The sequence below is a fragment of the Liolophura sinensis genome, chromosome 10, assembly GCF_032854445.1.
Source record: "Liolophura sinensis isolate JHLJ2023 chromosome 10, CUHK_Ljap_v2, whole genome shotgun sequence".
Classification (NCBI taxonomy): domain Eukaryota; kingdom Metazoa; phylum Mollusca; class Polyplacophora; order Chitonida; family Chitonidae; genus Liolophura; species Liolophura sinensis.
In genome coordinates, this window is record NC_088304.1 from 742,676 (window position 1) to 770,274 (window position 27,599).

The 27,599-nt window shown below is 39.7% G+C and overlaps 1 protein-coding gene across 1 annotated transcript in view; it reads right to left on the reverse strand.

Annotated features, from left to right (window-relative positions):
* Positions 1 to 27,599, reverse strand: part of LOC135477189 (unconventional myosin-Ic-like) — a 118,468-nt gene that overhangs the window by 59,147 nt on the left and 31,722 nt on the right. The window contains exons 2-3 of the mRNA XM_064757346.1: positions 5,163 to 5,716; positions 4,466 to 4,581 (exon numbers count right to left, since the gene is read on the reverse strand). Of these exons, the coding sequence (XP_064613416.1) occupies positions 4,466 to 4,581; positions 5,163 to 5,288 (242 nt within the window). The 5' untranslated portion in view covers positions 5,289 to 5,716. The remainder of the gene's footprint in view (positions 1 to 4,465; positions 4,582 to 5,162; positions 5,717 to 27,599) is intronic.

Below are 27,599 nucleotides of genomic sequence, written 5' to 3' on the forward strand. Positions count from 1 at the left end.
TAAACTCCAGTGATGATCAACACCTTAATGAGCAGTTCACAATAAGCTCCAGTTATGATCAACACCTACACGAACAGTTTACAATAAGCTCCGGTTATGATCAACACCCACATGAACATTTCACAATAAGCTCCAGTTATGATAAACACCTTCATGAACATTTCACAATAAACTCCAGTTATGATCAACACCCTCATGAACATTTCACAATAAACTCCAGTTATGATCAATACCTACATGAACATTGTTAATCAAATGTTATTAAACATTACCACTTATAAATTATCAATTTCCAATCAAAAAACAATTTTTTGGGGGTAATCTTGACCCACATGTATAACACAATTATCTACCTGAAGGTCAGCAAAAAAATATAATGTGGAAGTCAACCTGATACTCTGCTTCATATTGTGGATGTCAACCTGATACTCTGCTTCATATTGTGGATGTCAACCTGATACTCTGCTTCATATTGTGGAAGTCAACCTGATACTCTGCTTCATATTGTGGATGTCAAACTGATACCCTGCTTCATATTGTGGATGTCAACCTGATACTCTGCTTCATATTGTGGAAGTCAACCTGATCCTCTGCTTCATATTGTGGATGTCAACCTGATACTCTGCTTCATATTGTGGATGTCAACCTGATACTCTGCTTCATATTGTGGATGTCAACCTGATACTCTGCTTCATACTGTGGATGTCAACCTGATACCCTGCTTCATATTGTGGATGTCAACCTGATACTCTGCTTCATATTGTGGAAGTCAACCTGATACTCTGTTTCATATTGTGGAGGTCAACCTGATACTCTGCTTCATATTGTGGAAGTCAACCTGATACTCTGCTTCATATTGTGGATGTCAACCTGATACTCTGCTTCATATTGTGGATGTCAACCTGATACTCTGCTTCATATTGTGGATGTCAACCTGATACTCTGCTTCATATTGTGGAAGTCAACCTGATACTCTGCTTCATATTGTGGATGTCAACCTGATACTCTGCTTCATATTGTGGATGTCAACCTGATACTCTGCTTCATATTGTGGATGTCAACCTGATACTCTGCTTCATATTGTGGATGTCAACCTGATACTCTGCTTCATATTGTGGATGTCAACCTGATACCCTGCTTCATATTGTGGATGTCAACCTGATAGTCTGCTTCATATTGTGGAAGTCAACCTGATACTCTGCTTCATATTGTGGATGTCAACCTGATACTCTGCTTCATATTGTGGAAGTCAACCTGATACTCTGCTTCATATTGTGGATGTCAACCTGATACTCTGCTTCATATTGTGGAAGTCAACCTGATACTCTGCTTCATATTGTGGATGTCAACCTGATACCCTGCTTCATATTGTGGATGTCAACCTGATACTCTGCTTCATATTGTGGATGTCAACCTGATACCCTGCTTCATATTGTGGATGTCAACCTGATAGTCTGCTTCATATTGTGGAAGTCAACCTGATACTCTGCTTCATATTGTGGATGTCAACCTGATACCCTGCTTCATATTGTGGATGTCAACCTGATACTCTGCTTCATATTGTGGAAGTCAACCTGATACTCTGCTTCATATTGTGGATGTCAACCTGATACTCTGCTTCATATTGTGGAAGTCAACCTGATACTCTGCTTCATATTGTGGATGTCAACCTGATACTCTGCTTCATATTGTGGATGTCAACCTGATACTCTGCTTCATATTGTGGAAGTCAACCTGATACTCTGCTTCATATTGTGGATGTCAACCTGATACTCTGCTTCATATTGTGGATGTCAACCTGATACTCTGCTTCATATTGTGGATGTCAACCTGATACCCTGCTTCATATTGTGGATGTCAACCTGATACTCTGCTTCATATTGTGGAAGTCAACCTGATACTCTGCTTCATATTGTGGATGTCAACCTGATACCCTGCTTCATATTGTGGATGTCAACCTGATACTCTGCTTCATATTGTGGAAGTCAACCTGATACTCTGCTTCATATTGTGGATGTCAACCTGATACTCTGCTTCATATTGTGGAAGTCAACCTGATACTCTGCTTCATATTGTGGATGTCAACCTGATACTCTGCTTCATATTGTGGATGTCAACCTGATACTCTGCTTCATATTGTGGAAGTCAACCTGATACTCTGCTTCATATTGTGGATGTCAACCTGATACTCTGCTTCATATTGTGGATGTCAACCTGATACTCTGCTTCATATTGTGGATGTCAACCTGATACCCTGCTTCGTATTGTGGATGTCAACCTGATACTCTGCTTCATATTGTGGAAGTCAACCTGATACTCTGCTTCATATTGTGGAAGTCAACCTGAAACTCTGCTTCATATTGTGGAAGTCAAACTGATACCCTGGTTCATATTGTGGGTGTCAAACTGATACCCTGGCTAATACTGTGGAAGTCAACCTGATAATCTGGCTTGTAATGTGGAAGTCAGACTGATGCCCTGGTTCATATTGTGGAAGTCAAACTGATGCCCTGGTTCATATTGTGGATGTCAAACTGATACACTGGCTTATAATGTGCAAGTCAAACTGATATCCTTTATGATAATGTGGAAGTCAAACTGATACTGTGGATGAGAATGTGCAAGTCAAACTGATACCCTGGCATATAATATGCAAGTCAAACTGATACCCTGGCTTATAGGGTGCAAGTCAAACTGATGCCCTGGTTCATATTGTGGAAGTCAAACTGATATCCTGGCTTATAATGTGCAAGTCAAACTGATATCCTGGCTTATAATGTGGAAGTCAAACTGATATCCTGGCTTATAATGTGGAAGTCAAACTGATACCTGGCTCATTTTGTGGAAGTCAGACTGATACTCTGGCTTATTACTTATTAGTTATTCGAATAACTAATAACAAACTAGCTGTGGGTTATTCCAATAACTAACCCCCCGCTGATTAGTTATTTGTTATTCGAATAACTAACCTGCTGCTAGTTAGTCATTAGTTTTTCGAATAACTAACCTGCTGCTGAGTTAGTTATTAGTTATTCTAATAACTAATAACAAACCTGCTGCTAACTTCAGTCTGCTGAAAATTCTTGCGTATGACATTTAAAAAATATTACTGGGGCTATCTATCACCCTTGTAGGCCATGCCTTTACTGGGGGTATCTATCACCCTTGTAGACCGTGCCTTTACTGGGGGTATCTATCACCCTTGTAGGATGTGCTTTTACTGGGGCTATCTATCACCCTTGTAGGCCGTGCCTTTACTGGGGGTATCTATCACCCTTGTAGGCCGTGCCTTTACTGGGGGTATCTATCACCCTTGTAGGCCGTGCCTTTACTGGGGGTATCTATCACCCTTGTAGGCCGTGCCTTTACTGGGGCTATCTATCACCCTTGTAGGCCGTGCCTTTACTGGGGGTATCTATCACCCTTGTAGGCCATGCCTTTACTGGGGCTATCTATCACCCTTGTAGGCCATGCCTTTACTGGGGCTATCTATCACCTTTGTAGGCCTTGCCTTTACTGGGGCTATCTATCACCCTTGTAGGCCATGCCTTTACTGGGGCTATCTATCACCCTTGTAGGCCGTGCCTTTACTGGGGGCTATCTATCACCCTTGTAGGCCATGCCTTTACTGGGGGTATCTATCACCCTTGTAGGCCGTGCCTTTACTGGGGCTATCTGTCACCCTTGTAGGCCGTGCCTATCACCCTTGTAGATTTTCTGATAGCATGTGTAAACACTACATGCAGTTTGCCGAACACAGAGTTTAGACCACGCTTTTGGATTATTTACAGTTTGCTAATTGGCTAGCAACCTAAGGGACTCTTCTGTGTCTTCCCAAACATGTACATCCCATATCCTCAGTCAGGGCGTGGCACTGGGGCATCATGGGATAGGTTACCTGAAGCCGTGTGGATGAAGGTAAGCCTATAGTCTGCAGGTGATCTAATTAACCTGATTTCATGAGGAATAATGATTCATACCACTCAGCAGAAGCACATGTGTACATCCCCAGACGAGAGAATGAAAAGCTCGTGCAGCCACTTTACCCGATCTTGTTCAACACTAACAGATTTTATAATGTCCCCAACGCAGACTTTAAAGTTAAAATCTTGTTTTTGTATAAAATAAGTTTTTGTATGCATGATCTATCCTAAATTGTTTCTACAAGACTTTTCTTCCATTTGGCAAAACATTTCATTCATCATTTCAAAAATTTTCACTTTATGACATCAATGCATGAATGATTGATTACTTGTTGTTTGTGGAATTTTATAACGTTTATACTCATTATTCACGCCCACTGAAATAAAGGAGAAATTGTATAGAAATCCTACATATAATTCATACGATAGCAATTTGTGCTGTTGCTTTTCTGACCTCAATCCACTATAAAGTTAGGTATCATTTAACAAATTGTAAAAATACAGAACCATTTATAAGCTGTAAGATTCCCATTTTTACTTACATGTGGGGTGGAAGTTCGTAGAAATTGACATTCCGGTATGTTTTTATGACCTCGTCATTGTAAATGTCCAAGGTTTTGTAAGGATTGATCGATACCAAAACAGGGCCAATGTATGTCTGAAATCAACAAAGCATAGGCAGATCTAGACATTTACACCAGTCATTAGGCCATTTTTAGGCCATCATCTAACCTAACACTAACCCTAAATATCAAAACAGGGTCAATGTACGTCTAAAATCAACAAAGCATACATCTATACATTTACACCAGTCATTAGGCCATTTTTAAATTATTGTTATTTCATCATCAAATTTGGATTTTATGTAACAATGAAAAAAAAACCCAGTTCTTTCCTTCGGCATTAGAATGTAATGATACTGTGCATGTTTTCCGTTGTCACCTAACCTAAAATAGGTTATGTGTGTACATGTACGTGTACAACTACACATTTAAAACACAATACAATACAGTAAGTACACACAGATGTACACACAATATACATATTTTGTCCAGCTAGTCCTTACATATAATAGGTAGATCAAATTTGCCCGGAATAATTAGGCCAAGTTTGACAGAAATGCTTCATGATTATTCAAATGGTGTCACAAAAATACATAAGCAATAAAGTTTTTACAAACACTTGTTACAAAACCATGGAAGCACACACCACACCTTTATTACCCAATTTTATACTTACGTAGATTAAATTTGCCTGGAATCTTTTAGCCAAGTTTGACAGAAATGCTTCAGGGCTTTTGAAATCCTCCAAGAGTACAAAGTCCTGAACGCCCACAATGTCACGACGATGTAGTTCCTCATCCATAACTGCGTCGGTAAAAACGTACAACGACCCACTGAAACTCTTGCAATCACAAACACTCCTGGATAACTTTTTATCCAGACATGTTTTGCAGCCAAAACTGGAGTAATCCAAGTTGCTATGGTAGAAGCATGGATCACTTAATAAAACACACAATAAGAAATTATAGATCGCAACAAAATCACTGAGAGCTTGTTCACCACATGTATTTATATGGCCATTCCCAAGATGGAACTCCTGAAGAGAATTCCTCCCCCTTGAAATTCAGCTGTCTGTGTGGTTTTGTGGTAAAACTACGTCTTTTTTCCCCGCCCTCACTGGCCACTCCCTGATATCCGTTCTCCGCCGAGCCGTGATTCAGAACTGCGACCAAGCTGGCTGATTCATCCACTGCTCTAGTCGTGAATAGTACCCCCAATCGGCTAATAGACCTGGCAACAGCAAAGTGAATATCAGCAATCAATAAACAAATGCGGATCAAAGTAAGCCGAAGCAGACGTGTAATCGACGATGTACTGTCGTCTGCCAAGCAGCACTGCGTGTGGCAAATGGATAAAGTTTGCTTAAAGTCATATGCGTTCCAGTTTTATAGTTGATTAATCAGCTGATTTAATGATTGAACTCGTTACTCACATACATGTAGGCGTTCCAATAAAGTTAGTCGGTTGGTCAGTCAGTCAGACTGTCAGCTATTGGATTATATAAGCTGACAGGTTTATTTACCTAACTGGTAGTTGCAAGGCCGTGTGAAGGTTTCCATATATTGTGTTCAACCTGTTTATTTATTTATTTGATCGCTGTTTTACATTGTACAGAAGAATATTTTACATAAGACACCAACCAGCATTATGATGGAGGGGAAAACGGGCAGAGACTGGGGGGACCACAACCACCCGTAGGTTGCTTCCAGACCCTCCAAACTTAATCTTTGGTGGAACTTTAAGTCAACTGATGTAAATGAATAATAACACCCTTCGTCGTTTAACAGTCGATAAAAGTCTGAATTCTGAATCAGAAGCATACTACAGAAGAGATGACCACTGCCGTGGTACATGTAAATTCAGCTACCACTTAGTCATATATTGGATACCTTCCACTTATGGTTTATAGAGCGCTGACACAGCATACATTCCACTTATGGTTTATAGAGCGCTGACACAGCATACCTTCCACTTATGGTTTATAGAGCGCTGGCACAGCATACATTCCACTTATGGTTTATAGAGCGCTGACACAGCATACATTCCACTTATGGTTTATAGAGCGCTGACACAGCATACATTCCACTTATGGTTTATAGAGCGCTGACACAGCATACATTCCACTTATGGTTTATAGAGCGCTGACACAGCATACATTCCACTTATGGTTTATAGAGCGCTGACACAGCATACATTCCACTTACAGGCTATTAATCCCAGAAATACCAGTCATACATATTAGGGCAAAATCAATGGTTTATTATATCCCTTCATGAATATTCATCAGCTCAAAGTGACTCCATGGTTAACAGAGAATGGAAAGTCAAAGGCCAAGGAGTCAACTTTGGATAATTAACGCCAATTTTATAAATGTAGTTTTCACGTTGGCTTGACACCTCCTGGGAACGAAATCAGATGTGGGGAGAATTATTTTCACAAAATCTATTAACAGTGCTATCCATATTTCATGACTTTCAATAATACAGAAACAATGTCAGTGGCTCTGCCTGCCAGTGGCTCTGGCCCTGCCTGCCAGTGCATGCAGCTCATCTGTTTGAGTTTAGGATGAAATGTTGAAACTGTTGACTTTTCCTTCTTCCCTTATTTTAAAAATCAAAACACTTAGCAGTAAACTAAGCAGTAAACAACACATAGGTGTAGCTTGTGTGACAAACCAAAATCAAACCCCAATATTTAGGAGAGCCAAATGAAATTAAATTCTTCTTTTACATATCGTATCTGAGAAACTGTCCTAATATCCAATTCTTCCCAAATTTGTGACAGATATGAGTAGTGTTGAAGGTAGAATGTTACATTTGTTTTACCAGCCATTTGAAAAAGTAAAGATATGGGTATGTTGTTCATTAGATGGTCTAACCATGTGAGAAAAAAGAAACTCAATATTCCTTCTAGAATAACATATATTGGGTAAACTAAGCAGACCATATTTGAGAAGAAATATAGTACGTGAAGCCTAGACTACATTCAGACGTACATGTGATACAAGTAGGTAGTTACAATTTCTTACATACAAGTATAAATACATAACATAATAGAAAACTGCACTAGTTGTACAGCTGCGTTACGGATGCACTGATCAATATGAAATAAATCAATCGCAGAACACTTGACTGACATACAGCAGACATTCACCACAGCAGGATGTATGCCTCTGCCAATCAGGGATGATCAATGACTGATAACGTCTATCCAGGTCGTGTCAGTGTGAGCTGGTTACCTGCCTGAGGGCATCAGACACACTGATCTACAGCCACTAATTCTACACACTCTTTAATACTTGTTTACCTGTCTGTCTGTCTGTCACCTGATAATAACCATCAGCTGTGATTGACAGGTGAGAAAGTAATGTCTACATGGCAAATCAACAGGTGAGAAACCTATCAGCCGTATCAACATGTGAGCCTATCATCCTAAACACATAAACCTATCAGCCTAAACACATAAGAAGCTTATCAGTTTAAACACATAAGAAGCATATCAGCCAGAACAAATGCAAAAATTATTCCAGCAGGAATCCTATACATATATAAAATATAATGTATGAAACATGATTGAAGAATGGTAGGTGAAAAGTCTAAACACAGGTGATTGAAGAAAATACATCCAGGTGAGAAAAACATACAGGTAACAAGAAAACTTACATGCTCTTTATGAAATGTGAGAAACTTGCACACATAGAAGAAACCTATAATAAAACACAACACAGTTATTTTTGATTACCTACACAGAGCCATAGCTTTAGGGCATGTTAAAAACTACCCCGCATTAGATTCGTTAGGCTTCCATCATATACTGTAATCTGAAATAACACATTGTGTCTAAAGAAGAACTTCAATCAGGCATTCATTAAAAATATGTTTGTTGGCGGTATACCACCCTGACATCCACAGAAGGGCCGGTTCTACTCCAAAGTTAGTACAAATATGTTTGTTGGCGGTATACCACCCTGACATCCACAGAAGGGCCGGTTCTACTCCAAAGTTAGTACAAATATGTTTGTTGGCGGTATACCACCCTGACATCCACAGAAGGGCCGGTTCTACTCCAAAGTTAGTACAAATATGTTTGTTGGCGGTATACCACCCTGGAATCCACAGAAGGGCCGGTTCTACTCCAAAGTTAGTACAAATATGTTTGTTGGTGGTATACCAGCCTGATGTCCACAGAAGGGCCAGCCCTACTCCAAAGCTAGTATAAATATATTTGTTGGCGGTATACCAGCCTGATGTCCACAGAAGGGCCAGCCCTACTCCAAAGCTAGTATAAATATGTTTGTTGGCAGTATACCAGCCTGATGTCCACAGAAGGGCCAGCCCTACTCCAAAGCTAGTATAAATATGTTTGTTGGCAGTATACCAGCCTGATGTCCACAGAAGGGCCAGTCCTACTCCAAAGTTAGTATAAATATGTTTGTTGGCGGTATACCAGCCTGATGTTCACAGAAGGGCCAGCCCTACTCCAAAGCTAGTATAAATATGTTTGTTGGCGGTATACCAGCCTGATGTTCACAGAAGGGCCAGCCCTACTCCAAAGTTAGCATAAATATGTTTGTTGGCAGTATACCAGCCTGATGTCCACAGAAGGGCCAGTCCTACTCCAAAGCTAGTATAAATATGTTTGTTGGCGGTATACCAGCCTGATGTCCACAGAAGGGCCAGCCCTACTCCAAAACTAGTATAAATATGTTTGTTGGCGGTATACCAGCCTGATGTCCACAGAAGGGCCAGCCCTACTCCAAAGCTAGTATAAATATGTTTGTTGGTGGTATACCAGCCTGATGTCCACAGAAGGGCCAGCCCTACTCCAAAGTTAGCATAAATATGTTTGTTGGCATTATACCATACTGACATCCACAAAAGGGCGGGTCCCACTCCAAGTTGTTATTGGGTTTCATCCCCATATCTCTTTAAGAAACCAGCAAAAAGCAAATGACATTTTCCTCCTGAGTGACCCTAATTTCTTTCCCATAGGATTGTGTTATCCTCAAACAACTACCATTTTAACAATGTCCTTGATTAATTAAGAAAGGTTATTAAAACATAAATATTTACCAAAACAAAACAACCCACCCACCTCCACCCCACCCCGAAAAAACCCCATGCAAATGTAAGTCATGTGACGACTGACATGATTTAAGTCTGGCAGTCTTCCTCAACAATCAAGTGAAGTATTCTTTGATTTTCAACTCGTATTAAAACATGCACAGGTCCAAATCCAGGTCAGTATTGTTACACCTGGTCAAGGTATGCCCGTACATCAATCAAGAGCCGTGCTACCTGTCGCTGAAATCTGAGATGGAGCCGATCAATATCTTAAATAATGGCCTCAGGGATATGTACGCACGTATTGCCATGGCAACATGGCAGGAGTTGCAGGTGAAAAGATCAAAACAATGACTAGTCTATGTACCTGAATGATGCAGCATTTGGCAGATTTGCTATAGACAGAACAATGCATATGTAAATCTCCAGTACAATACTCCTGAAGGTTTAGCATTCACACATGTAGTAACAATGTCAAAAAAAACATACCCTGTAAATGTCCATTCATCTCACTGTCCATATTACGTTTCAGTCAAAGTGAATGACAATCCATATAAACGCTAATCTCTTAGTCCTGCAGGTGTCGGTCACATCCTTCATCTCACTGTCCATATTACGTCAAAGTGAATGACTGTTTGACTGTCCGTCTGACTGATTTCAGTCAGACGGACACTGATTTTTGTCTATCTGACTAACTGACCGTCCAGCTGTCTGTCCATTTGGTTGAGCATCTCATCATCCATCTGACTAACTATCCATCTGTCTATTTGACTAACTGTCCATCTGACTAACTATCCATGCATCCAGCCATCTGTCTATTTATCTCAGTATTGTTGACTGTTACTCCATTCCACTGACTGTCCTCCTTAATGTATTGATTTATTTATTTGTTTGGTGCTTTATGCCGTACTCAAGAATATACTACCTGCCTATCTATCCAGCAACTTGTTCATTTCTCTGACTGCCAGTTTGTCCATCTATCCGACAACTTGTTCATTTCTCTGACTGCCAGTTTGTCCATCTATCCGACAACTTGTTCATTTCCCTGACTGCCAGTTTGTCCATCTATCCGACAACTTGTTCATTTCCCTGACTGTCAGTTTGTCCATCTATCCGACAACTTGTTCATTTCCCTGACTGTCAGTTTGTCCTTCTGATTTTTAGCCTATCCATTTGGATGTCTATCTACTCATATGTCTATCTTCTATCTTCACCTGACTGTCCATTCATCCATCTAGATCTTCGTCTGTAAGTCCACCTTCCTGATTATAAGTCTGCCCATCATCCATCTGGATCTTCATCTGTAAGTCCATCTACCTGATTATTAGTCTGCCCATCATCCATCTAGATCTTCATCTGTAAGTCCATCTACCTGATTATAAGTCTGCCCATCATCCATCTGGATCTTCGTCTGTAAGTCCATCTACCTGATTATTAGTCTGCCCATCATCCATCTAGATCTTCGTCTGTAAGTCCATCTACCTGATTATTAGTCTGCCCATCATCCATCTAGATCTTCATCTGTAAGTCCATCTACCTGATTATAAGTCTGCCCATCATCCATCTGGATCTTCATCTGCAAGTCCATCTACCTGATTATAAGTCTGCCCATCATCCATCTGGATCTTCATCTGTAAGTCCATCTACCTGATTATTAGTCTGCCCATCAACCATCTGGATCTTCATCTGTAAGTCCATCTTCCTGATTATAAGTCTGCCCATCATCCATCTGGATCTTCATCTGTAAGTCCATCTACCTGATTATTAGTCTGCCCATCATCCATCTAGATCTTCATCTGTAAGTCCATCTACCTGATTATTAGTCTGCCCATCATCCATCTAGATCTCCGTCTGTAAGTCCATCTTCCTGATTATTAGTCTGCCCATCATCCATCTAGATCTCCGTCTGTAAGTCCATCTACCTGATTATTAGTCTGCCCATCATCCATCTAGATCTCCGTCTGTAAGTCCATCTTCCTGATTATTAGTCTGCCCATCATCCATCTAGATCTTCGTCTGTAAGTCCATCTTCCTGATTATTAGTCTGCCCATCATCCATCTAGATCTCCGTCTGTAAGTCCATCTACCTGATTATTAGTCTGCCCATCATCCATCTAGATCTTCGTCTGTAAGTCCATCTACCTGATTATTAGTCTGCCCATCATCCATCTAGATCTTCGTCTGTAAGTCCATCTACCTGATTATTAGTCTGCCCATCATCCATCTAGATCTCCGTCTGTAAGTCCATCTTCCTGATTATTAGTCTGCCCATCATCCATCTAGATCTTCGTCTGTAAGTCCATCTTCCTGATTATTAGTCTGCCCATCATCCATCTAGATCTCCGTCTGTAAGTCCATCTACCTGATTATTTGTCCATCATCCATCTAGATCTTTGTCTGTAAGTCCATCTTCCTGATTATTAGTCTGTCCATCATCCATCTAGATCTTCGTCTGTAAGTCCATCTTCCTGATTATTAGTCTGCCCATCATCCATCTAGATCTCCGTCTGTAAGTCCATCTTCCTGATTATTAGTCTGTCCATCATCCATCTAGGTCTTCCTCTGTAAGTCCATCTACCTGATTATTAGTCTGTCCATCATCCATCTAGGTCTTCCTCTGTAAGTCCATCTACCTGATTATTAGTCTGTCCATCATCCATCTAGGTCTTCGTCTGTAAGTCCATCTTCCTGATTATTAGTCTGCCCATCATCCATCTAGATCTCCGTCTGTAAGTCCATCTACCTGATTATTAGTCTGCCCATCATCCATCTAGATCTCCGTCTGTAAGTCCATCTACCTGATTATTAGTCTGTCCATCATCCATCTAGATCTCCGTCTGTAAGTCCATCTTCCTGATTATTAGTCTGCCCATCATCCATCTAGATCTTCGTCTGTAAGTCCATCTACCTGATTATTAGTCTGCCCATCATCCATCTAGATCTCCGTCTGTAAGTCCATCTTCCTGATTATTAGTCTGCCCATCATCCATCTAGATCTCCGTCTGTAAGTCCATCTTCCTGATTATTAGTCTGCCCATCATCCATCTAGATCTTCGTCTGTAAGTCCATTTACCTGATTATTAGTCAGCCCATCATCCATCTAGATCTTCGTCTGTAAGTCCATCTTCCTGATTATTAGTCTGCCCATCATCCATCTAGATCTTCGTCTGTAAGTCCATCTTCCTGATTATTAGTCTGCCCATCATCCATCTAGATCTTAGTCTATAAGTCCATCTTCCTGATTATTAGTCTGTCCATCTGACTGTCCATCAAGTCAACCACCTGCCTTCCAGACCACCCACCCATGCAACTGTTCATTCATTCACCTGCCTAAGCTTCTATAACCTTCCATCTAAAGATTCATTCACCTGACTGTCCACCTCCTACCTGACTGTCCATCTCCCTGAGTGTCCACCTCCCTCCTGCGTGTCCACCTCCCACCTGATTGTCCATCTCCCTGAGTGTCCACCTCCCACCAGACTGTCCACCTCCCACCTCAGTGTCCACCTCCCACCAGACTGTCCACCTCCCATCTGACTGTTCATGACCAATCCTAATCAGCTTGCCAGAAATCACAGATGCCAATGGCCCAGAGAACGACACCATGGCCTAGGAACCTGCATATTTATCTTTCGCATAGCTTGCCAAAGTAAATTCTACGCCTATAGAGATTACATGTACATGTTGGCCTACTGTACATACATATACATATCACAGGCTATTCTGCATGGACAAAGTCGATCCTGTGAGGCAAACACAACTTTGGTGTATTCTGCAGTTTTTGTATCTCTTTAAATTGCAAGAACCAATTGAAATTAAGTGAACGCAAAACAGAACTTAAGCTGACTACATTCAGAACAAATCTCAAAAATTCTTACCTGATTGACACAAAGTAGATATAGTTAATAAGTAGGTATGGCTGCTCTGATTACCAAGTAGAGGTTACCTTGGTTACCCAGTCAATAATTTTTTAGGTTATAAAATGTTAAACTCAATTTTTACCATTCTCCTTAAACAATCTACATTGTGGGTGAAAAGCAGACACAAACATCAACAGCTGGCAGTGTGGCCAGCATTGTCTTCAATATGCACAGGTATATACCTTCATAGATCCAGTGAAGAATCCGGCATTAAAACAGAACTGTCACATGACGGCCGAACAGAGGACGACAGACAAATGGTAGTCTCGTGGGAGAATGCTGAAACCACGCGACAATCTGTGAAGAATCTAGCGAGAAAACACGACTCCAGCGTTAACCCTCCCAAGGGAAAGATTTTCCCCAGACTGTTGGGATTGAGATCGCGTTTTGAAATTGTTAGGCTTCTCCATCCTTTAGATAGCCTATGTTAAACTCACTCCCCCCTCCCCCCTAACTCCAAACCTTCCCAACCCTCAGTTTCACTGGTAAAACACTGCCATAGCTTGCTCTCGGCTATGTCCCAATACCCTGACGACCTGGTTTCAAAACAGATTAGCTTCCTTAGTTTAAATATTAGCATGGAGCATCTAGACAGGTCCTGATGTGTTTGTCTGGTCGCCACATGTTTGCTGCGGGCATAACCCCATGGGGGCATCTCTCTTTAGCTGTAAGACACTGCTGTGTATGTATATCTACTGCATCCCCCCCCCCCCCCCAATCTCCACCTCCCCTACATTTCAGAACTCATCCAAGGCCTACATAAGAAAAGTTCACTGTTATAGACATAACTCAACATTCTTATAGATATAACAACTTTTTACTACACATAGCCTAACCCCTGAACAAATCTGACCTAAAGTTTTGGCACACCGTATCAGAGGAACAATCGAGACAATTATTTTACAATGTCTGTGACGTTCATACATGCCCCTGATCAATAGATTTTAGAGTTTAAAATCTTATGAATCATGTTTGAATTAATAATTTACTGGTCCAACTTGTTCAGGTTTTGGGGGATATCCACGAAATGTATCTATCCTCTCCATTATAGTCATAGACAAACATTTTGGACAAGTACACATGTAGTATAGTACATTTATGTGTGCGTCACATCAAAAAGCCCTGCAGTTTAATTCCCTATGTACAACCTTGTACCTGACAGGTACAGCCTGGTAACCCACACCATCTGTTTTGATCAGTCTGCCCTAAGCCCAATCTGTACACCTGGCTGTACTGCTAACAGTTATAACATCAGAAAACACTGCAGCTAACTCAGGTAACTCACAACACCTGTATGGATAAACCTGGTCTAACCCCTGTTTGTACACCTGGCTGCACTGCTAACAGCTATAACATCAGAAAACACTGCAGCTGTTCCCTGTCTATAACCCTTCAGGTACAGTAATCAGGTAACTCACAACACCTGTATTGATCAGTCTGGCCCATGCCCTATCTGTACACCTGGCTGCACTACTAACAGTTATCACATCAGAAAACACTGCAGCTATTCCCTGTCTATAACCCTCCAGGTACAGTAATCAGGTAACTCACAACACCTGTATTGATAAACCTGGTCTAACCCCTGTTTGTACACCTGGCTGCACTACTAACAGTTATCACATCAGAAAACACTGCAGCTATTCCCTGTCTATAACCCTTCAGGTACAGTAATCAGGTAACTCACAACACCTGTACTGATCAGTCTGGCCCATGCCCTATCTGTACACCTGGCTGCATGGCTAACAGATATAACATCAGAAAACCCTGCAGCTGTTACCTGTCTATAACCCTTCAGGTACAGTAATCAGGTAACTCACAACACCTGTACTGATCAGTCTGGCCCATGCCCTATCTGTACACCTGGCTGCATGGCTAACAGATATAACATCAGAAAACCCTGCAGCTGTTACCTGTCTATAACCCTCCAGGTACAGTAATCAGGTAACTCACAACACCTGTACTGATCAGTCTGGCCCATGCCCTATCTGTACACCTGGCTGCATGGCTAACAGATATAACATCAGAAAACCCTGCAGCTGTTACCTGTCTATTCATACCATATAAACCCACAGCTGTACAATTCAATTTAGTTTATGAATTATCCGATTCTTTTTTTTCATTAACTATTTTTTAGAAGTTCCTATAAACTATTATCATAATTTGTTTTCTAGTCACAGGTGCCATCTACATTATTATACAGTTTTCAAAAGGAGCAGAATTCAAAGTTACATTTTCGTGCATTTTAATTTATTCTTGAGGTTTTCTGTATTGAAGTCGGCATTTCATCCACCTGTCATATTTATGATTTTACCTGTACCTTGCACATAACCAACCGACATTCATTTTGGATAACACACCTTTATTAATTTGTATTCTAAAGATAACATATTATTCCCAGGTTTAGTAATAAACAAATCCGAAAATCCTTAATATGAAACTTGTAGAGAGTTAATCCTTGACTTTGTCAACCTACAAATTCCCAATTGCAAGTATTAAATGGATATGCTACTAAAATCGACTTGTACAAATATGTCAACATGCAAGCAAGTGCTGACCATATACCATCATAATAGTGAATTCATAACACTTAGAGTGACTTCTCAGTCCTTAGAGAAACCAGACGGAACAGTAAAATAATATGGAGGATGCCCTATGGAACAGAGCTAACATCACAGTTCAAAAATAATTACGATGAATAACACTATATTACCCAAATAAGTGGAAAGTCCTCAAAAACAAAATATTCGGCAGTTTCCGTCGAATTTTCCCAATGTGACATGACAACATTCCTTATGTGATAACGAATCAGGCAGATGAGATGTCGAGTAAGACATTTATGCTGGGATGACCTCACGGGCGTTTCAAAGTGTGATGTCATATGTGGCTATACATCAGCGATGGGGGACACCAAATGTCATGGCATGACAGGCAAAAACAGGAAACGACCGAAAATTTTTGTTTCCGTATTATCCTCTGAAACTAACAACAGAGGTTTTAATATAGTGTATTTTTTTTACAATTTATGAAAGCAATTCTTATTATCTCCACCTTTATCATTTTAGCTTGATTTTAAGATATATACAGGTTTTAACACTGAAGTAGCTCGTTAAGGCACAACAAAATGAAAGTAATTAAATTTTGATTCAATAAGCACAGTTTTTATACAGCCAGAATTTATTTCCTGTTCAGATATATTATAAGGAAATACAAGGTAGACTGGTATAAACAAGAAAGGTGTTACCCCATAATCCTCCAGGCATGAAAAACAGTTAAAAAAAACATATTATAAAAAGTTACTGACATAATTATTAAAACTGCCTGGGGCCCTTAAATTCTACATATCAAGAGCCAAAATAAATTCATAAAGAAAAACTTCACAATTATAAGTCTCGGAAATTGAAAGATACTATTATATTTTAAAAATTACAATTAAGGTCATATTCAGTAAATTTTGTTTCCTGTCTCCTGGACTTGAACGCAGACAGTGTTGGACCAAATGTATGCTTCATACCAAATCCCACAGGAAGTCCAAAATGCAGACAGTGTTGGACCAAATGTATGCTTCATACCAAATCCCACAGGAAGTCCAAAATGCATAACTTTTTATTCTGTGATGTTGTACAACCCCGGTATCGCAGTTAAAAGTAAGCCAAATCATGCAGATTATCCAATCAGATCTATTTATTCTGTGATGTTGTACAACCCTGGTATCGCAGTTAAAAGTAAGCCAAATCATGCAGATTATCCAATCAGACCTATTTATTCTGTGATGTTGTACAACCCCGGTATCGCAGTTAAAAGTAAGCCAAATCATGCAGATTATCCAATCAGATCTATTTATTCTGTGATGTTGTACAACCCTGGTATCGCAGTTAAAAGTAAGCCAAATCATGCAGATTATCCAATCAGACCTATTTATTCTGTGATGTTGTACAACCCCGGTATCGCAGTTAAAAGTAAGCCAAATCATGCAGATTATCCAATCAGATCTATTTATTCTGTGATGTTGTACAACCCCGGTATCGCAGTTAAAAGTAAGCCAAATCATGCAGATTATCCAATCAGATCTATTTATTCTGTGATGTTGTACAACCCCGGTATCGCAGTTAAAAGTAAGCCAAATCATGCAGATTATCCAATCAGATCTATTTATTCTGTGATGTTGTACAACCCCGGTATCGCAGTTAAAAGTAAGCCAAATCATGCAGATTATCCAATCAGATCTATTTTTCAGCACTCTTCCTAAATACCCTAAATGATCATTAATTTCGTCCACGAGTAACTTGCCCATTTTTCCTGACTCTGAGAGTTCTATTTATTTCAGAAAGGTTTTGAGGTTTGCTTACAACAAGGAGTGATCTTCAAGTGGAAAATTATAAGTTTTAGCACCAGAAATAATATACCATTTATTTGCCTGTAAAAATGCACATTTGTGGGCAAAATTATAGGTTATTTAGGGTAACTAGTTATACTATTTGTTGTTTTTTTGTTCCAGTAACAATCTTAAGTAACACAACATAATAACATTTGACAGCACATTACTGTGTTGTACAGCCACTGGCGAGGAACCGAAAATACAGCAGCAATAATAACACACGTGTTACAATTGTTCTACATGTATATTTCCATTCTGTGAAATTTCTCCTTCAGGTTGTCTGTGTGAAAAAGTTATGTATCAGAAAAACACCTTACAGACTTAATGACAACTGGCACAAAATCAACTAAATGCTTTTTGTAGCAAATGCTTTCTTTTTTCGTCAAACAATAAAAAACAAAACACAAGTTTTTCTTTTCCAAGAAGCTAAAGTTCATCAACTCTCCACCAGCCTCCCCCCTCATCCCCCCCCCCCCCCCCCCCAGCATGTCCCTACAGGGCTTAAGTTCAGTCTGGGGATGTATGTAATGTAGAGGATCAGACACCTTCACCTGTCTGCTATCCTTGTTCATCGTTCAGTTGTAAACACATCTGCAGGGCACCATGACACAACAAGCTGCGCTAAGTTTACTTTCTCTTTTACCGGGACGCACAGATCTATAATTGTTTAGACATGTTAAACAGTCTCCTGAATCAAAGTTCAAACCCGTACACTTCTCGCTTTCTCATGTCATACAAAAACTGAGCGTCCTCATAAGCTGGGGGGAACAAAATTGGAGAATGATCCCACCTGTAGATTAGAGTAATATTCCTCTAACACATTGTTTTTCTTATCCTCGTTTGGATATCTGATACCTGTAAGCGTCAAATCTGTTAAACTTATACATATTCCTCATTGCAGATGTTGTGAGTACACAATGTTTGACAGCCATAAGTAAAGTAGGCTAAAGTACAAATGGACTTCAAAATATTTTTTTAAACAACTTTTTTAAATAAATTCCTGATTAAAGTAACTGATTTCTACAGTAGTCAAATTTGCTGAAGTTACATACTATGAATCTATATATATTCTTTAAGGATACTGATACGTATTAGAGTGAAATCTGCTGCATACCTGGAAGTTACGACTACTGTACACCACGTCTGCCAGCAATAAGGAAAGCAGATTTGAGGGAACCTACAACCACATGGAATGACAGAACCTCCTCCACTAACGGGGTGATAAATACCTCCTCCACTAACCGGGTAATAAATACAGAGTGAAATTCAGCAATTCGCAACAATGAATCTATTCATACTGATGAAAAACAGTTTCTTCCTGGTTTTTTTCTCCACCTGGCACTTTTGAATGAAATGTCACTTTCTTGTTATAAAAAAAACTATATTGACAGTTTTCAAAAGAGGGTGGGAAGAGGAATTAGAATAATTGATAAGTGTACAGTAATTCAAAAGCTTGGGCCACAATAGCTGAGTTTCCGACATGCATCCATTTCACCCCTTGCTATTGACACATACTCTATATGTGCATAAGCCCTGGCAGTAACGCTGTAGTATGTCTACAAGTGTACTTTCTTGCTCATGACACTTGGAGCATACTTGTATTTTGTATGTGTGACCGGTGTTTCACGCTGTACCAGTACTGAAGAATATTTCACTGATACGACAGTAACCAGCATTATGGTGGGAGAAAGCCGGGCAGAGCCCAGGACAAATCCACAATCATCAGCTGGCAGACATTCCTGCGTACCAGTATGCATGTAGATGTAGGTATATAAGCAAAGGGAATCTTGTGGTTCTTTATCATCAGATGACTGAAAAGTTGTTAAGTATGACGTTAAACCCCCAAGCACTCACTCACTCAGTCTTATGGTCAGAATACTACAAGTCTTGGCCGATCATCCCAGAACTTTACGATTTCAATTTTTCGTAACTTTTCACAAACATCCGGCCATCCAACATGGACCTTTAACTGTACAGAGCATAATTTACGTAAGCATTTATGAGAAATATGAAAAACAAAGTTTTGGGAAAGTCATGTCCCATCCCTGGTCAAATGACTGGTGTTAAATACTCTCTCCACAACAGAACCATATTCTTCAGCCTAGCGGCATGGTAGACCTAAGGCTAAGGTCCTCGGCCTAAGGAAAGTAGGTGTTCAACTGCACAAAGATGGTTTATCTAAATTGTTACCTGAGCACACAGACATATAATGTAGAAAAACATATGTATATACATATAAGGTGACATGAGTTCCCAAGAAAGCAAACAATAAGCACTCCATACAGATGCTTCTCTGAATGTTCTGGCATACACATGCACATATCATACAACTGGTACATGAAGATCTTATCTTATTTTGTGATAAGAAAACCTAAGCCACATGCAATTCAGGATCTACCTCACACGGGTATGTAAGACAGCCTAACATTCCTCAATTTACCAGCTTCCAGAAATGAGCTTGGATCTCATATATTTTCTCCATTTTTTCCACATTTTAGGGCAGCCTTGCTCAGGCTTTATTACTGAAAGAAATAGTACTCTTCTTAACCTGTTCCTCATTTACTTCACTTACAACTTGTCAAATATGACAAAACAAAAACAAACACCCTTTGGATGGATACATACAACATATGACAGAAAAGTTGCCTAACAGGTTGCAGACTTTCAGCTGACACAAGACTCTTAAATTACCAGATCTATGAGACAGATGTTAGTTTCCTGGTTCTAGGTCACCCGGCTGCTACCTAGTTCACATAGAGCATCCAGACACCTGGCCAGGTTATTCTCATTACCACAGATTATACTCAAGGTACACGTGGATGGCTTAGCAGCTGCAGGTAGATATACATGTACCTGTGGCTAGATGACACATCACAAGCTGGCTGCACCATTCGTTATTACAGGCCACATCACAAGCTGGCTGCACCATTCGTTATTACAGGCCACATCACAAGCTGGCTGCACCATTCGTTATTACAGGCCACATCACAAGCTGGCTGCACCATTCGTTATTACAGGCCACATCACAAGCTGGCTGCACCATTCGTTATTACAGGCCTTTTAGTACTAAATCAGAATGTTCATATATACACATGTATCACTCACCGGCATACGCACGAGTCCACAGCAAATTGTACCGTTTGCCTGAATTTATAGTTCTGAAATGATGTCACATCACCTTTGAGCCAATCATCAGCACTCTCTTTTGTCACGTGTCTAGAGTACTGGAGGTGAAAATAAACCTAATTTAGCCCAGGCAAGATAGCTGGGCCCTGAATAAGATTTTAGGTAAGGAATCAGGAAATAACCTTCAAATTTGATAGTTTCATTGAGGGGTAGTTGAAACTTTAGAAACTAGCAAAAGTCAGCATTTCATCACTCATCACGTCCCAGTCCTTGTGGAGAACCCACATGCTCAAAGCTATGAACACATTTATTATACAACTTCCATGTTTGCTTATCTTTAAACGTTATGGCGATTGTGCAGAATATATGTTTCCTATTGCATATCACCAACAGCAATGTTCACACTGCCTGTCACCATTAGCAGTGTTCACATTGCCCATCACCGTTCACATTGCCCGTCACCATTAGCAGTGTTCACATTGCCCATCACCATTAGCAGTGTTCACATTGCCCGTCACCATTAGCAGTGTTCACATTGCCCGTCACCATTAGCAGTGTTCACATTGCCCGTCACCATTAGCAGTGTTCACATTGCCCATCACCATTAGCAGTGTTCACATTGCCCGTCACCATTAGCAGTGTTCACATTGCCCGTCACCATTAGCAGTGTTCACATTGCCCGTCACCATTAGCAGTGTTCACATTGCCCGTCACCATTAGCAGTGTTCACATTGCCAGTCACCATTAGCAACATTCATATTGCTGGTCACCATAAGCAGCATTCACATTTCACGTCACTATCAGCAACATTCACATTGCACATTACCATTAGCAACGTTTACACTGCCAGTCACCATTAGCAACATTCACACTGCCGGTCACCATTAGTAACGTTTACACTGCAGTCACCATTAGCAATGTTCACATGGCATGCTGACATTCACCCATGTGGTGTCACTAAACATTTAGACGGCTCAGCAATTTTCACTGATTGACCGCAAACATGTAAGCTGGAGGTCAAGATAAAATTCAAGTTTACAACAGAAATGTATACAGACTGCCATAGATGTGATCAATATAAAACTGTTCTCAGCTGCACATTTCACAAGTTTAGTGAGACAAAGATGGATACGTTGCCTTTGTAGGTACCATCTCCTTGATCTACAATCACATGTGACAGACCTTAACCAGACGAGGTACCATCAAGATTTGGACATTCTAACAACTAGGCCATCAAAGCGGTCCAGTATGGAATATTACTACATGTACAAATGCACTATACTGGAATACTGTTGGGTAAATTAATCTGATTTGATTTATACCTCAATGGCATCAAACAGGTGCATAATAGGATGTGTCTGCAAACTCACAGGTAATCACACAAACCCACATATACACAGACAGGTGATCACACAAACCTACATATACACAGACAGGTGATCACACAAACCTATATACACTGACAGGTGATCACACAAACCTACATATACACAGACAGGTAATCACATAAACCTACATATACACAGACAGGTAATCACACAAACCTATATACACTGACAGGTGATCACACAAACCTACATATACACAGACAGGTAATCACATAAACCTACATATACACAGACAGGTAATCACACAAACCTACATATACACCGACAGGTAATCACACAAACCTACATATACACCGACAGGTAATCACACAAACCTATATACACCGACTGGTGATCACACAAACCTATATACACTGACAGGTGATCACACAAACCTACATATACACCGACAGGTGATCACACAAACCTACATATACACAGACAGGTAATCACACAAACCTACATATACACCGACAGGTAATCACACAAACCTACATATACACCGACAGGTGATCACACAAACCTATATACACTGACAGGTGATCACACAAACCTATATACACCGACAGGTAATCACACAAACCTACATATACACAGACAGGTAATCACACAAACCTACATATACACAGACAGGTAATCACACAAACCTATATACACTGACAGGTAATCACACAAACCTACATATACACTGACAGGTGATCACACAAACCTACATATACACCGACAGGTGATCACACAAACCTACATATACACAGACAGGTAATCACACAAACCTACATATACACCGACAGGTAATCACATAAACCTACATATACACAGACAGGTAATCACACAAACCTACATATACACCGACAGGTAATCACACAAACCTACATATACACCGACAGGTAATCACACAAACCTATATACACTGACAGGTGATCACACAAACCTATATACACCGACAGGTAATCACACAAACCTACATATACACAGACAGGTGATCACACAAACCTATATACACCGACAGGTAATCACATAAACCTACATATACACCGACAGGTAATCACACAAACCTACATATACACCGACAGGTGATCACACAAACCTATATACATCGACAGGTGATCACACAAACCTACATATACACTGACAGGTAATCACATAAACCTACATATACACCAACAGGTGATCACACAAACCTATATACACCGACAGGTAATCACACAAACCTACATATACACAGACAGGTAATCACACAAACCTACATATACACCGACAGGTAATCACACAAACCTACATATACACCAACAGGTAATCACATAAACCTACATATACACCAACAGGTGATCACACAAACCTACATATACACCGACAGGTAATCAAATGTCAAAATGTGCAAAAGCACCAAGATCGACGTACACAAACCTCCAACTCCAAATTGGAGAACTCACAGGTACAGATTGAAATTTCAAACAACAAATACCTGGCCAATCCTAAAGGGCATTTGTACAGGTAAATACTTCCTTAACACCTGAATACCATGAAGTCAAAACAGGTGTCTCGGTACAGGTACACTCAAGGAAATGTCATACAAGCAGGTAAAACAGGCAGAGTAAATAAATCATTCTTCTCTCTATGTGTCAACACAGGTACTGATGGATGGATCTATACCTTTGCATTATTGAAACATTCACTGCCCAGCATGTGGAGCTTATGTACATGTATGTAAGTACACGGCCTAATTCACACAACAGAAGATTTAGAGCACAGTTATGGCTAAAATATCAGAATTCATAAACACAGCTGCCTGTGTATATGTTATTAAAATTGTAGCAAAATGAGTAGTTAATCGTCTGCATTGTTATGTCATCTGGTTTAATGTTATCCACCTGTACCACTAACAAGGACTGTACCACTGTACCACTAACAAGGACTGTGCCACTGTACCACTAACAAGGACTGTACCACTAACAAGGATAAGAGTATGTATTGTTAAAACTCTATTAAAATGAGTTGTTAATTGTCTGTATTGTTATGTCATCTGGTTTAATCTTATACACCTGTACCACTAACAAGGACTGTACCACTAACAAGGACAAGAGTATGTATTGTTAAAACTGTATTAAAATCAGTTGTTAATTGTCTGTATTGTTATGTCATCTGGTTTAATCTTATACACCTGTACCACTAACAAGGACTGTACCACTAACAAGGATAAGAGTATGTATTGTTAAAACTGTATTAAAATCAGTTGTTAACTGTCTGTATTGTTATGTCATCTGGTTTAATCTTATACACCTGTACCACTAACAAGGACTGTACCACCAACAAGGACTGTACCACTAAGAAGGACAAATGTATGCACTGTTAAAACTATATTAAAATCAGTTGTTAACTGTCTGTATTGTTATGTCATCTGGTTTAATCTTATACACCTGTACCACCAACAAGGACTGTACCACTAACAAGGACTGTACCACTAACAAGGACGATACAGTTGTCATATACATGTATAAAACCATCAATGTCACCCACAAAAGTGCGTTTTTAGAAGCAAATAAATGTGATAAAACATTATTTTAGGTGCTGGGATACCATCTTACCATCCAAACTAACCATAAATCACCTTTCTGTAATCAACAGAAATCTCACAATCAGGAAAAATGAGCAAATTTTAGTTCATGTACTTATTTGTTGGTTTTTTATAGAATATATGATATATAAGAAAATCTTCTCTATATAACAGCGGTCAATGGGTGAAAGAGTGAGTGAGTGAGTGCTTGGGGTTTAACGTCATACTCAACAATTTTTCAGTCATATGACGACGAAGGAATCATTAGGGTGCATGCACGTGTAATGTGCCTCCTTGTTGCAGGACGGATTTCCACCGCTCTTTTATTTAGTGCTGCATCACTGAGACGACTTACCGAAGGCAAGTAAGCCGCCCCGCCCGAGCCATTATACTGATACGGGTCAACCAGTCGTTGCACTATCCCCTTCATGCTGAACGCCAAGCGAGGAAGTTACAACTTCCTCTTTTAAAGTCTTAGGTGTGACTCGACCAAGGATTGATCCTGGATCTACCGGTCATGGGTGAAAGAAACAGGCCAGTTAACACTGAAGGAAACAGGCCAGTTAACACTGAAGGAAACAGGCCCATTAACACTGAGGGAAACAGGCCAGTTAACACTGAAGGAAACAGGCCAGTTAACAGTGAGGGAAACAGGCCAGTTAACACTGAAGGAAACATACCAGTTAACACTGAGGGGAAACAGGCCAATTAATACTGAAGGAAACACGCCAGTCAATACTGAAGGAAACAGGCCATTTAACACTGAAGCAAACACAAATTCTTGCTAGATCAGGAGAAATATTCTTTGACAGATGAAACAATTTGATTTCTGTAATCAAAACATACTGTTCTTGTTGCTGAGATTCCTCTGATCTCTGTACCACACAATCAAGTGAGATAAAACATACTGTTCTTATTGTTGAGATTCCTCTGATCTCTGTACCACACAATCAAGTGAGATAAAACATACTGTTGTTATTGTTGAGATTCCTCTGATCTCTGTACCATACAATCAAGTGAGATAAAACATACTGGTCTTATTGTTGAGAATCCTCTGATCCCTGTACCACACAATCAAGTGAGATAAAACATACTGGTCTTATTGATGAGATTCCTCTCATCCCTGTACCACACAATTAAGTGAGATAAAACATACTGTTCTTATTGTTGAGATTCCTCTGATCCCTGTACCATACAATCAAGTGAGATAAAACATATTGTTCTTATTGTTGAGATTTCTCTGATCTCTGTACCATACAATCAAGTGAGATAAAACATACTGTTGTTATTGTTGAGATTCCTCTGATCCCTGTACCATACAATCAAGTGAGATAAAACATATTGTTCTTATTGTTGAGATTCCTCTGATCCCTGTACCACACAATCAAGTGAGATAAAACATACTGTTGTTATTGTTGAGATTCCTCTGATCCCTGTACCACACAATCAAGTGAGATAAAACATACTGTTGTTATTGTTGAGATTCCTCTGATCCCTGTACCACACAATCAAGTGAGATAAAATATACTGGTCGTATTGTTGAGATTCCTCTGATCCCTGTACCATACAATCAAGTGAGATAAAACATATTGTTCTTATTGTTGAGATTCCTCTGATCTCTGTACCATACAATTAAGTGAGATAAAGCATACTGATCTTATTGCTGAGATTCCTCTGATCCCTGTACCATACAATCAAGTGAGATAAAACATACTGTTCTTATTGTTGAGATTCCTCTGATCTCTGTACCATACAATCAAGTGAGATAAAACATATTGTTCTTATTGTTGAGATTCCTCTGATCCCTGTACCACACAATCAAGTGAGATAAAACATACTGTTGTTATTGTTGAGATTCCTCTGATCTCTGTACCACACAATCAAGTGAGATAAAACATATTGTTGTTATTGTTGAGATTCCTCTGATCCCTGTACCACACAGTCAAGTGAGATAAAACATACTATTCTTATTGTTGAGATTCCTCTGATCCCTGTACCACACAATCAAGTGAGATAAAACATACTGTTATAATTGTTGAGATTCCTCTGATCTCTGTACCACACAATCAAGTGAGATAAAACATACTATTCTTATTGTTGAGATTCCTCTGATCCCTGTACCACACAATCAAGTGAGATAAAATATACTGGTCGTATTGTTGAGATTCCTCTGATCCCTGTACCATACAATCAAGTGAGATAAAACATACTGTTGTTATTGTTGAGATTCCTCTGATCTCTGTACCATACAATCAAGTGAGATAAAACATACTGGTCTTATTGTTGAGATTCCTCTGATCCCTGTACCACACAATTAAGTGAGATAAAACGTACTGTTCTTATTGTTGAGATTTCTCTGATCTCTGTACCACACAATCAAGTGAGATAAAACGTACTGTTGTTATTGTTAAGATTCCTCTGATCCCTGTACCACACAATCAAGTGAGATAAAACATATTGTTCTTATTGTTGAGATTCCTCTGATCCCTGTACCACACAATCAAGTGAGATAAAACATATTGTTCTTATTGTTGAGATTCCTCTGATCCCTGTACCACACAATCAAGTGAGATAAAACATACTGTTGTTATTGTTGAGATTCCTCTGATCTCTGTACCACACAATCAAGTGAGATAAAACATATTGTTGTTATTGTTGAGATTCCTCTGATCCCTGTACCACACAGTCAAGTGAGATAAAACATACTA